Source organism: Mus musculus, chromosome 6, assembly GCF_000001635.26.
Source record: "Mus musculus strain C57BL/6J chromosome 6, GRCm38.p6 C57BL/6J".
Lineage (NCBI taxonomy): Eukaryota > Metazoa > Chordata > Mammalia > Rodentia > Muridae > Mus > Mus musculus.
The window spans coordinates 122072724-122086335 of NC_000072.6; the positions used below are offsets into that span (position 1 = coordinate 122072724).

The 13612-nt window shown below is 41.5% G+C and overlaps 1 protein-coding gene across 5 annotated transcripts in view; it reads left to right on the forward strand.

The window, feature by feature from the left end:
• The window catches only part of Mug2 (murinoglobulin 2), a 79240-nt gene extending 65995 nt beyond the window's left edge, over window positions 1-13245 (forward strand). For 2 of the 5 annotated variants that reach the window (XM_006505699.2, XM_006505702.1), the window contains 14 exons: window positions 11-62; window positions 1914-1997; window positions 2422-2598; window positions 2811-2898; window positions 4666-4822; window positions 5055-5129; window positions 5919-6099; window positions 6838-7061; window positions 8445-8663; window positions 8824-8951; window positions 9976-10066; window positions 10709-10777; window positions 11594-11696; window positions 12745-13245. In XM_006505699.2, the coding sequence (XP_006505762.1) occupies window positions 11-62; window positions 1914-1997; window positions 2422-2598; window positions 2811-2898; window positions 4666-4822; window positions 5055-5129; window positions 5919-6099; window positions 6838-7061; window positions 8445-8663; window positions 8824-8951; window positions 9976-10066; window positions 10709-10777; window positions 11594-11696; window positions 12745-12845 (1749 nt within the window). In that variant the 3' untranslated portion in view covers window positions 12846-13245. The remainder of the gene's footprint in view (window positions 1-10; window positions 63-1913; window positions 1998-2421; window positions 2599-2810; window positions 2899-4665; window positions 4823-5054; window positions 5130-5918; window positions 6100-6837; window positions 7062-8444; window positions 8664-8823; window positions 8952-9975; window positions 10067-10708; window positions 10778-11593; window positions 11697-12744) is intronic. The other 3 variants (XM_006505700.2, NM_008646.3, XM_006505701.2) reach the window with 3 other exon arrangements.
• The last annotated feature ends 367 nt before the right edge of the window (window positions 13246-13612 follow it).

The following is a 13612-nucleotide window of genomic DNA, read 5'->3' on the forward strand; positions in this document are numbered from 1 at the left end:
TTTGTCCAAGCCTGAAGGAATCAAGCAAGAGCATACCTTCAACTCACTGTTCTGTGCATCAGGTGAGAACCTTTCAAAACAGGAATTAGACAGTAAGTTAAGTCACCTACTGAGAGATCTTGCAATATTCCTATAAGAAAATCAGAATACTGTGTACCTTATAACCCCTAAAACACTAAACTAAGTCTTGTAAATTAAGATCATCACTTACCCCAAGCAGCTCTCAAGAGTTTAGTTCCCCTGGGACTACACGGTTGAGTGTAGCCTTTTCTTCTTTAAGTATACAGGAGCCTCTACATCCATTTCAATACTTAGAAAGTGTAGATATGGAATGACTGAGATGAGCTCATGACTGAAATTTTCTTAAAATCAAGGGGGAGGTTGGAAATATAGAGAATACCTTGTGAAGAACCATATGTGTTCTTTGTTTAGAGCATAAATAAAAACAAAGATTTATATGGTTGTAAAATTTCATACATTAGCCAAGCAAAATCATGGTGTGTACTTAGCATGACATTTTTCTCCAGTGGTTGTTTTATGACTTGCTCATTTATCCCTGCTGCTCACTGGAAGCTAACTATTACAGAGAAAATATTGCAACTTTTCCCACAAGAGGAAGTTCGCTGTTGCCTATGAGGAACAACCATAAGGTCAGGGACTGTCCACTCACAATAATGACTCCAAAGCTGGCACCTCTGTTTCAAGTCCTTGTAGTGTCTACTCAAATAATATTTGTCAAAAGAGTAAAGAATTTACATTTAATTTAATGTCAAATCCATTATTATATGAAACTTAACAAAACACATGAAATAATGCAAACTTTTTTGTAAAGCAGGTAAACTACTGTAGAAAAACCTAACAGTAGGTGGAAGAAAATCACCATATAATACCAAAATCCTTTTAATGTTTTCCATGAAAGAAAGAGCAGGAAGGGGGTCGCTGGAGATACTTTTTTTAAAAGCCAAAGAATGGATAACAAAAGCTGTATTCTTTCCACTGGTCATCTCTGCTTCCCCTCATAGCTAATGATTACAAGGCAATCCACCCATCATCCCTGCCATAGGAAAGCCATTTGGGACAACTGCATGGGATCAGAGAGTTTCCCAAGCAACTCAGGGACCAGAAAGAGCAAAAGGTCGCTCAAGATTTCTCCATTCACTTATCTGGACACACTGCATGTTTACGCATACATTGCTTGGTTCTAGATTTCCATCCTTGAGATAAAACACCGTGACTAAAGCAACTTAGAAAGCTGACCATCTTACATGCTCACAGTCTATCATGACGCAAAGGCAGGGCAGGAATCTGGAAACAGGAACTGAAGCAGAAGCTGTAGAAGGGTGCAGCTTCCTAGCTTGATTGGCCTTTGCTCCCTTTGCTTTCTTATACTCCACAGAATTCAGACACTGGGCCATGACCTACCACATCTATTGTTAAAAAAGAAAAGCTTTAAGACTGGCTCACAGCCCAGTGTTAGGGAGGCATTTTCTCAATAAAGGCTCCCCACTCCCCAAAAAACTCTAACTTATGTAAAAGTTCACTCACACACACACACACACACACACACACACACACACACACACACAGGATTTTCCTACACCAAAATTCAGCCTATAACACATTTTTGTTTGTTTATTGAAACTAATTAAAGCATTGATAAAAGTAGAACACAGATCATAGAGGCACAGATGTTCCATGTTGAAAAGATGCTTTGCTCCAAGGCAATGGGTGATAAGAGAACATGCTTGGAGCTTGACAAACCTGTGGTACCAGGAAACATGGATTTGGGATATTTACGTCTAAATCACTTTTCTAGAGAAGCAAGAATGTAGTTCTGAAGACACTGAACTTAGGACTCTGTAGATGTGCAGAGTACAGAGATGATCATCTACCCCTTTCTTTTGCTTATTAAGATGCTGAGATATCTGAAAAAATGTCCCTGGTCCTCCCACCAACAGTAGTGAAAGATTCAGCAAGAGCGCATTTCTCTGTGATGGGTGAGTCAATCCATCCCTGGGGGACTTGGAACAATATTCACTACCACAACCCTGCCCCCCACCATGATTCCAAATGTAGCTTCCAAACTACTACACTTGATCGCTTTAACATCCTTCTTCTGTCTTAATCCCCTCAATTCCCACTGGCTTCTAGCACACATCACCCATAAAATTCCTTCCCATCACTGAAAAGGCATTCATTCTTTTTTTTTTTCTTTCAATTTTTTTGTTAGATATTTTCTTCATTTATATTTCAAATGCTATCCTGAAAGGCCCCTATACCCTCCCCCCCCCTGCTCCCCTACCCACCCACTCCCACTTCTTGGTCCTAGCATTCCCCTGTACTGGGGCATAAAAAGTTTGGAAGACACTAATTTGTTCTTGAAGATATTGGCCATTCTGATGTAATTCCTCTCACTTCCAGGTGATATCTTGAGTTCAGCCATAAAAAACACACAAAACCTTCTCCATATGCCCTATGGCTGTGGGGAGCAGAACATGGTCCTTTTTGCTCCCAACATCTACGTATTGAAATATCTGGATAAAACCCAACAGCTGACTCAGAAGATCAAGACTAAGGCCCTCGGCTTCCTTAGAGCTGGTCAGTAAGGCTCAGAAACTCTACCTTGTTCTTGTAAATGTTCACTCCAGAAATGTCTAGAAATGGGGTAGCATTGGAGGGGAGAGCAGAGCACTGTTTTTGATCAGTCCTATAAGCCAGGGTATGTGAGGGCCTTTCTGCCTTCAGATTTACAGTCTGCCATTCTCTGATGTATCATTTCTTCAGAACACACCCAAAGCCTTCTATTCCAGGTTATCAGAGAGAGCTGAACTACAAACACAAGGATGGCTCCTACAGTGCCTTCGGGGATCAAAATGGCGAGAGAGAGGGAAACACTTGGTAAGAAGAGTCCACTGTGTGCCAGGCCTTGATCAACTCTTGTTCCTCACAGCAGCTATACATGCATTGTATGTCATGGAAGTCTAGTGGGTGCCTGGGCCTGAGAGGAACATGTCTGAGGTAGTACACATCATAAACTGCAGAACTAAGATTCCCCGAGTCTCATCTGTTTGACTCTGTACCATGTGCTTTCCTGGCTTCAGGAAGCTGGCTTTCTCATTTCTCTTCAGGAATATTCATCATCAAATGTCTGGCTACATTTTGCTGAGCATCCAGAGATGCTCATATCTGAGACTCAAAAAGTTCTTGTCATTCTTCATGTGACCTTGCATTATATGAGAATGTATTACTGAGGGCTGCAGAGATGGCTCAACATCTAAGAGCACTGACTGTTCTTCCAGTGGTCCTGAGTTCAAATCCCAGCAACCACATAGTGGCTCATAACCATCTAATGTGATCCGATGCCCTCTTCTGGTATGTCTGAAGACAGCAACTGTGTACTCACATATGTAAAATAAAGAAATGAATCTTTTTTTAAATTACCCCTTTACTTAAAAACCCAAAACAAAACAAACATACTATGTTATTTAGATAAGTCACACAGACAAATGACCAACAGGTGACAAAGAAAAAAGAAACTGCCATAAAGCAGAGATAAACCAAGAAGATAGCTTTAATTTTTGAGGCAGAAAACATATGGGTTTTCAGGAAAGGAGATTATTCTTTGTTTTTTCACCTTTTTTTAATTAGGTATTTTCTTCATTTACATTTCAAATGCTATCCCGAAGGTCCCCTATACCTCCCCGCCCTGCTCCCCCATCCACCCACTCCCAATTTTTGGCCCTGCCTTTTCCCTGTACTGGGGCATATAAAATTAGCAAGACCAAGGGGCCTCTCTTCCCAAGGATAACCTACTAGGCCATCTTCTGCTACATATGCATCTAGAGACACGAGCTCTGGGGGTACTGCTTAGTTCATATTGTTGTTCCACCTATAGGGTTGCAGACCCCTTCAGCTCCTTGGGTACTTTTTCTACCTACTCCATTGGGGGCCCTGTGATCCATCCAATAGATGGTGGTGAGCATCCACTTCTGTATTTGCCATGCACTGGCATAGCCTCACAAAAGACAGCTATATCAGGGTCCTTTCAGCAAAATCTTGCTAGCATATGCAATAGTGTCTGCATTTGGTCGCTGATTATGGGATGGATCCCTGGTTGCGGAGGTCTCTGAATGGTCCATCCTTTGTTCTCAGCTCTGAACTTTGTCTCTGTAACTCCTTCCATGGGTATTTTGTTCTCTACTCTAAGGAGTAATGAAGTATCTACACGTTGGTCTTCCTTCGTGAGCTTCATGTGTTTTACAAATTTACAAATTGTATCTTGGGTCTTCTAAGTTTCTGGGCTAATAGCCACTAATCAGTGCATGCATATCAAGTAAGTTCTTTGTGATTGGGTTACCTCACTCAGGATGATATCCTCCAGCTCCCTCCATTTGCCTAAGAATTTCATAAATTCATTGTTATTAATAGCTGAGTAGTACTCCATTGGGTAAATGTAGAACATTTTCTATAACATTTGCTTGCCCATCCAAGTGGACCAAGAAATGCAGGAATACTTTGGAGTAGCCAGAGACACTTCCCAGCTGTTCTTCACAGAGACCCTTAGACTCATTGCTCATGAGACTGGACCGGGCCCCTGGAAACCCATGTTTGTAGGTGCTGCCTCAGAACAAAGGATTCATCTCCCCACTCTCTCTCCCCCATCAGGCTCACAGCCTTTGTGCTCAAGTCTTTTGCCCAAGCTCGAGCCTTCATCTTCATCGATGAATCACACATCACCCATGCCTTCACCTGGCTCTCCCAGCAGCAGAAGGACAATGGCTGCTTCCGGAGCTCCGGATCATTGTTCCACAATGACATAAAGGTGACCTTTTCTGAACTGCTTTTAAGAATGGTGACCTAATAACCACTTAAAGTTAGGTCATGCTACTTGCCATGGGGAGGAAAAAGCCTCTAGGCTGGGACTGTATTTTTTTCATAATGGGGATATGAATGGGAACTTCTATAGAACACGTGGATTGGCCATGAGCAGGGAAGGCATCTTTGATGGGTGTCTCGATGTATATTCCGCTGGCCTCACTCATTCTTGTTTGGAGGGGGGAGTAGATGATGAAATGACCCTCTCTGCCTACATAACCATGGCCCTTCTGGAAAGTTCACTCCCAGCCAGGGTAGGTGCCAACATCCCAAACTGGTAAAGACTGTGGCTTTTTACCCTCTCTAAAGCCAAGGGGCAGCATTTTTTTTACACTGCAATGCATTTGTCAGAGTGCATCCATGAGCATCAACTTGCTCATTGAAATCCTGTATGTGTTCCAAAAATCAACCCAAAAACACAGCACTATTTGTCTGTATATTAAATGGAACATAGTTTATAAAAAGAAATGGCTCCCAACAGATGGAGGAGAGAGAAGACAGATAACCAGTGATAGGAAGGAAATGAGAAATAAAGAAGGGAAGGGGGAAAGGAAGGTAAGGGAGATAATAGGAAGGAAGGGAGGGAGGGAGAAAAGAAGGGATGAGAGAGGGGAAGAGAGAAAGGGAAGAAGGGAAGAGGGGAAGAGGGAGAGAGGAAAAAGGAGAGGGAGGGAGGGCAAGGGAGAGATGGAGCAGGAAGGAGAAAGAGAAAGAATGGGGAGGAGGAAGGGAGGGAGGAGGAAGGGAGAGAGGAGAAGGGAGGGAGAAGGGGAAGTAAGGAGAGAGGATGGGAGAGAAGAGGAAGTAAGGTAAGGAAGAAGAAAGGAAGGGAGTGAGGGAGATGTAAGGAGGGAGAGAGAGGTAGGGGAATGTGAGGGAGGGACTGAGAGAAAGCAAATGAGGTAGGGAGGGAAGAGAAGGGAGGGGAGGAGAGGGAGGGAGGATTGATTTGAAAAGCATAGCCTCCTGAAGCCTCCATTTTTGTCCCAGGGCCTGCTAGGACCCTTTTTCACATAGTTCAGTTTATCTTGTTCTCTCAACAGCATCCTGTTGTCTCCAAAGCCCTGAGCTGCCTGGAGTCTTCCTGGAAGACCATAGAACAAGGGCGAAATGCCAACTTTGTGTATACCAAGGCACTGATGGCCTATGCTTTCGCTCTGGCGGGAAACCAGGATAAGAGAAATGAAATCCTGAAGTCACTTGATGAGGAAGCTATAAAAGAAGGTAAGAATGTGTGCTCTCAAGTTCCTCTCTGTTTGGCTCCCATGAAGAAAAGCAGGTGAGGGTATAGAGCATGGAAAGAGCTGTTAGTCCTGACTCTGTGGCTTGCTGAAGTTTCATCTCCTTGGACTGCCCCATTAAAAAAATGAGTCTTCCTTCTACACAACAGCCTTCTCTTTGGTATTTTTTAGTAGTGTGAACAAAATCAGCAAATATACTATCATAGTAGAATGCACACTGGTCTAACTAGGTTACAAATGTGAATATAAATAAAGCTTAGCATTTCTCTCTATTAAGGATATACCTACCACGAGCAGTAAAGACTATGAAGAACACAAAGAGGAAAGATGCATTGAGGTTTTGCTATTTCAATTGCAACTCTAAACACACTGGGAAACTTTACTAAATCATATTTTGAACACTGAACGAGCAACATTTTGTTCGGTGTGAGGGAAATAAGGAGTAAAAGTATCATGTCTGCCATTGTCTCCTCAGCACCTCTGCTAGAGCACCATTGAGGAGTAGTTTAGTTAACAGCTTATACATTTCTTTTCATGGTCTTTCTCAATCACAATCGATTGCACTCACTGGAAATTTTTACTGAGAATTAGGAAATCTGGGAGTACTATGACTGAAATTTTTGAAATCCTCTACAACCTTTTATACTTCCTTCTTTCTACATATGTACTTGAAGTCATGGACCACTCAGACTTTAAATTATTTCTCTAATTTTATCCTAAGACAACTCCATCCACTGGGAAAGACCTCAGAAACCCAGGAAATCCGAACACAATTTGTACAAACCCCAGGCTTCCTCTGTTGAAGTAGAGATGAATGCCTATGTGGTCCTGGCTCGCCTCACTGCCCAGCCAGCCCCATCCCCTGAGGATCTGACTTTGTCAAGGAGCACCATCATGTGGCTCACAAAGCAACAGAATTCCAATGGTGGCTTCTCCTCCACACAGGTTGGTGGTTTTCCTTCAGAGTCCCCATGGGGTTATGAGATTTGAACAAGAGACACAAAACAGTAAAATGGTGAAGAGGAAATAAGAACAAGGAAATATTAGTCAAGGATATTTTCTGTCAGTAGGAAGTGATGGAAGATATATCCTGTAACAAATTGCCATAGTTCCTGTGCCCAGCCACAAGAGTTCTCTTCATACCATGATTAGTGAAACAGGCCAATATACTGAGAACTTCTAACCCAAATCCAGTTCTTAATATAAAACAATGGCAAAAATCCTGAGCCATCCAAAATCCTAGACATAGCTCCTGTGCCCTAGAGCAGTATGTGGAGACCTAAGGCCAAACGACATGTCATTTTCCCTACTGACATTAGGTACAGCTGTTTCCCTTCTCCTGACATACTCTCCTAATCTTATGTAAGGATAGATCACCCTCAGGCTTTCTACAAGCCAGGAGGAGGTCCTGCTGCCCAGCTGTACCTCTTGATACTTGGAAATAACCAGGACTGTAAACTATTCTCTTTAACATCTAGTCAGTAAAACTCTCAAGAGATAATATCTCACATCCCTGGAAATACACATCTTCCATAATAACTATAATTTATGCCCTAGGTATTCTGGGCAGATATGGCAGAATTACTTTCCAAAGAAATATAGCGAGATGGCAGGGTCCTCTAAAAGGGAAAGACAATGTACAAAAAGAAAACTTCTGTGATACTAGACACCATGTTTTGCAGTTCAGTTCTTTCCATCTTTCCTTTCAATAGACTGTCCATGTTGTGACAGTAAAACTCGATATGCATGTTTCTGCTCTCTGGTTGGGCTCTGTTCTCAAGGTAGTATCTGGACCTCTCTGGATAGGTAAGGATCATGTGACAGAGATCCTTTCTGGAGCAGGAAGTACACTTGCCCAGAGTATGCCACTGAAAAGCAAGGCAGTGAAAGACAACACTAGATCATAGATTTCCCTGTTTAATAAGACTGAGTCAGTGCAGGCACTTGGCCATGCTGTTTGTGTGTCCTGATGGATCAGCAAGGAAAGAAGCAAATTTATCGAGGAGTGCAGGGTTGTGATTTTTTGGAATATGGAGGGTATATACAAGGGAACCAGGGACAAAGGAAGAAAAACAATGAATGCCAGGAGAAAATCTAATTTGTATTTATATTTTTTGATGGCTACAAGTGCTCCAAAGAGGAAAACTATGTGAATGTTTTTGACTCTCGAATGTATGTATTCTATACTAAAACCTGAAATAACGTCTAGAACACAAATAACTAGAGATAAAATCTCATGAGAGCTTGTGACAGCTAGAACAAACTTTGAAAAGAGCTAAAGACCTTCCAAATGGATGCTACCTTAATATATTTATTCATTCCCATCAGGACACTGTGGTGGCCCTTGATGCTCTGTCCAAATATGGAGCAGTGACTTTTTCCAGAAGGCAGAAAACTTCTTTGGTGACCATCCAATCTACAGGGTCATTTTCCCAAAAGTTCCAAGTGGAGAACAGTAATTGCCTGTTACTTCAGCAGGTCCCATTACCAGACATTCCTGGGGACTATACCATCAGTGTATCAGGGGAAGGATGTGTGTATGCTCAGGTAAGATGCTGAGAAGTTATGGGTGTACAGCTGTGAGCCTTCTTCCCCAAAATGGAAAGTCTGACTTTGCCTACCTGCACACATTATGCTCAAAGTGGGAAAAATTGATCCAAGGACACAGTGCAATGGAGGTGAAATATTTCTGTTCACTACTTGTCAGACTACACTGAGATACAACATGCACTTGGAGAAGCAGCAGTCTGCATTTGCTCTACGGGTACAGACAGTACCTCTAACTTGTAATAACCCCAAAGGCCACAACAGCTTCCAGATCTCACTAGAAATCAGGTATGAGATAGGCATGTGTCTCTGTCTCTGTGTGAACCTCTGTCTCTGTCTCTGTGTGAAACTCTGTCTCTGTCTCTGTATGAGAATCTGTCTTGTCCCTGTATGATCATCTGTCTCTGTCCCTCAGCTACTATCAGGCTGTCTTCCTAGAACTCTTCATGTAACAGGTTCAAAGATATCTAAAATGAGTCTGTTTGTTAGCATTTTGTTTTATCTGTAAAAAAATATAATTAAGAATACTGGACTTCAACAAAGTAAACAACGAAGAATTGTAGATTTATGATTTCTAGTTAGTCTACTTTTAGGATCCCTTTCTTTCTCACTATCATAATAAAATAATGCATTATTCTTTTCCAAGAGACCATAACATACATTATTTTTCTTCACCAACAAAGAATAGCCTTCCTGGTGTTTTAAGATTCCATTTTTCTAGGAGAAAAAGGATATTAAGTTCTTCTGTAACTTGTGAAAATCTTTGTGCAAAATATAGCCAGCAATAGGGTCTAACTGCAGAAATCAAAGGGATCTTGGATGGAAAGAAGAAATCCACAGAGTGACTTATCATCATACATGTGCAAGTGTGTGTATGTGTGCGCGCGCGCGTGTGTGTGTGTGTGTGTGTGTGTGTGTGTGTGCATGTGTGTGTGTGTGTGTGTGAGAGAGAGAGTGTGTTTGAGTGTGTGTATGTGGGATTGTGGGGGGGGGGTAGTATATGTGCCAGCATGTGTGTGTATGGCAAAGGACAATGTCAGCCATCAGCCCTCCGGTTCCATACATACTTGTTTGAGATATGAGGTCTCTTACTGGCTAAGCAGACTCTGCTGGTGAGCCAGCATGCTTGAAGGACACAGCCATTTTAATGAACTCTCCAGATGATATTGTTATGCAGTCTATTTATATTGATAGTAAAGGCCATGTATTATAAAATATGGAATAATCACTCAGGCTATATTAGCTGGACCTTAAAGTAGGAAGGATTCAAACTATTAAGATGGCTCCTTCTGTCCATTTCTTTGGTCTGTAGTTACACAGGCAGCCGGCCAGCCTCCAACATGGTGATTGCTGATGTGAAGATGCTATCTGGTTTCATCCCATTGAAACCAACAGTGAAAAAGGTAAACAGAGATGAGATGTTTGGATTCTCTATATCTGCAGATTAGGAGCCTGCCAACACCATCAGAATTATGTCAACCCATCCATGTCAAAGCAATGTTAGAACTAATTTAACACATTTGGATGGTGTTAATATGCTGATATAGGTATGGGTGGTGACAGCAGCCAGCACAAGAAATATAAGAAAGATCTCTGAATTCATTGAGTCCACAATCTAGCTAACAGTAACTTTTAAAGTGTAATGATTCTGGTCAGTAGTGATTCAGTAGACAATATTATTAAATGTCAGAATTGTAGGTGTAGTTTTAAATGTTTGAAGAACTATGAAAATTAACAACAAGCGAAGGTTGATAGCAGAGCACAGAGAATATTGAGTAAGTACTACCAAATGGGTGACTATTTTTATGTTCAAATAAAGTCAAAAATACATACTAATACATTCAGTTGGGCCTATAGTAGAGTAGCATTCACAGTTTTCAGAATATATTTTCATTCTTATTGGAAAAGTTTCTTCCCGTTCATTTAAATGAATTCAATGACATCACCTTTTTAAGACCTTCACTTCAACAGTTCATGTGCCTCTCTCACTCCCCTTCCAAGGCCTTTGCTTTTTCATTAATATGGGGGTTTTCTCTCATTTTCAGCTTGAAAGATTAGAGCACATAAGCAGAACAGAAGTGAGCAACAACAATGTCTTATTATATTTGGATCAGGTACGATTCCTTCCTGCCTCCCTAGACATGTTGAAATTGACAGTCCTTGATCTATGTGGGTCAGGTGAGGGTCCTTCCCACCTTCCTATAGTTGCGAAGGTGAGGTGTCTCTCTTGGTGAGTCTACGTGGGAAGCACATAGCACAAGGGAAGCAATTCTAAAGGAACCCTTTAAAATTACAGGATCGATACCTCACACTACATGATATTTTGATTTCTTTTTCTCTGGCCTTGACACATGACTCAGCAGTTAAGGGCATATACTGCTCTTGTAGAAGACCAGAATTCAGTTCCCAGAATCCATACCAACTCACAACTACCTGTAGCTCCTGTCCAGGGGATCTGATTCCTTCTTCTATGATCCATGAGTACACACACACACACACACACACACACACACACACTAAACATTATTATTATTATTATTATTATTATTATTATTATTATTATTATTATTATACAAAAATAAAAATCTTTAAATCTTATTTCTTCATTGCTGGGACCTCACATAAGGTCTCAAGTCAGCAAGTCAAAGGGTTTACCGCCTCTTAAAATGGACAAAGTCAAATCTCATACATTAAGGAGGAATATGGACTTTTGGAATGGTTTGATAGACTGGAAGAGCTTCTTATACACCCAGGAGCTTCTATTCAGTTTCCCCAGTCCCCAGTTTGAAATCCATATCACCATATCACCATCCACATAGGTGGGCCTTTAAAGAAGATCTTGACTGTGAGGTTAACTGCTATCCAATGAAAAACTGAAGAAAAACACTGGTCCCTCTCTTGAGTCTGGATTGTTTTCCTCTCTTTCCCAGGTGACCAATCAGACACTGGCCTTCTCCTTCATCATTCAACAAGACATCTCAGTACGGAACCTGCAGCCTGCCATTGTGAAAGTCTATGACTACTATGAGACAGGTGAGCAAGAAATGGTGATGGACCCTTGTGGTTTTCTTTTATTTACACTTCCTCACTGTGTAGACCAGGCTGGTCCAAATTCTCAGACCTCTCGATTCAGCCTCCCAAATGCTGACATAACAGGAATATGGTATCATACCCACTGTTAAAAATAATTGATTTTCAACCACTGACCCATTATGTAAGTCAGACAACCATTTATCAAATTTGAGTTTATTCATCTACTGATGCCTTGTTCCTGTTTGTCCAAGCAATCATGGGGGATCAAACATGTTCACATAACCCAAGGGACCAAACATTATACAAAACAGGGCCTCTAGGTTGAAAGGCACACAAATCTTCCTATTAACACAGCAATGGGAAGATGAGGAATTGTACAAATATTTACAGAAGGAATAAAAAGATGAGAGAGAACTGTAGTCTGTGTGCACAGTGGTGACCAAAGATATACAGCAAAGTCAGAGCTGGGGAATTAATTGGGGGGTTTGCTATCAAGTGAAGAGATATACCAAATGTTTCAGACTAGAATAATTCAAGAAATATTGATGGGAAAACAGAAACATAGCACAGAATCTGAAAGGATGTATGTGTAAAATTACCCCAGCTGCGACTCTACTCAAATACTGTAGAAGAAGCACACTTGGATTTCTCCACAGGGTAAATGATTCCAGTATTGATATATGTTTCTTTCTTTATTTTGGAAGAGGCTGGCACAGTACTGTGCCTTTGGAGGTCTGAGGGCCATTAAGGTAAATGTGTTCTCTCCTTCTGCCATGTGGATCCTGAGGACTGAACTCACTAAGGTCATAAGGCATGTCAGCAACACTCTTGCCCACTGAGCCATCTTGCTGGCCCAGGGTAAAAGTGTCAAACAGTGCATTCAAGGGAAGAAATTCCCTTGTTTGGTTTGTCTGATGTCCCCAGAGAGATGACTTTTAAGCAATCATCCAGGTCCTGATTGAGGAAATCGGTCAGTCTAACACATGACCCTCCACAGACGCCTCTCTCAAAACCTCCCATTCTCAAGTTTGAATCCCGTGTCTTTCAGATGAAGTGGCTTATGCTGAATACAGCAGTCCCTGCAGCTCAGGTGAGCACCCAGCATGCCTTCCACAAGCCTTACTCTGGACTCCTTCCCCTCAACACTAACCTGAACTTTTGTTAGATGACTTCAGACAATTCACACTGACTGGAAATGCAGAAATGTGCACATTTGGATTGGCATTCCACACTGGGAGAATCCTCCAACTTCCTTACCAAAGTGTATAGTAGATTACAGTAGAAAATCTGAAGGAAACCATTCTCCATCACTACCAGTTTGCTTTCCTGCAGAGACCCCTGCTATCTGTGTCCAGGTAGATTATACTCATCATATGTGTTGTTTTCTTCTATCCCCATACACAGACAAACAAAATGTTTGAAACTCCTATTTATGGAGAAGGTACTGCTGAAATCCCCAGACCCAGGAATCTTCAAGATGGTGATTTGTGTTTGTCTCTGATATACAAATACTGAAAAAGCTTTATAAATAAATGCCTAGTTCTCGAGAGTCTCTGTCATTATTTCTTCACTTAATCCAAATGTACTCCATGTTCAGTTAGTGTTTTTCCCAATAGCCTCACATTTATGATGACTGAAATGACATTTAAACAGAAGAGCATGCATTGGGAACATGGGGACAAATGCTTCAAGAAGACAGAGATCCAAACATGAATCTTAACACCATGCCAAACTTACTTCCGTCAGATAATCATGATGGGTTTATTAGTGAAGGAAGACTATACTGGAAGCAAGAAAGGGTGATTCAAGCATGCATTCAGAGCATTTCTAGAGGATGAGGCAGGAGAATCACAAATCAAAAGTGAGCCAGGTTACTTTGCAAGTGCCAAGTGAGCCTGGGCTTCATAACAACACCA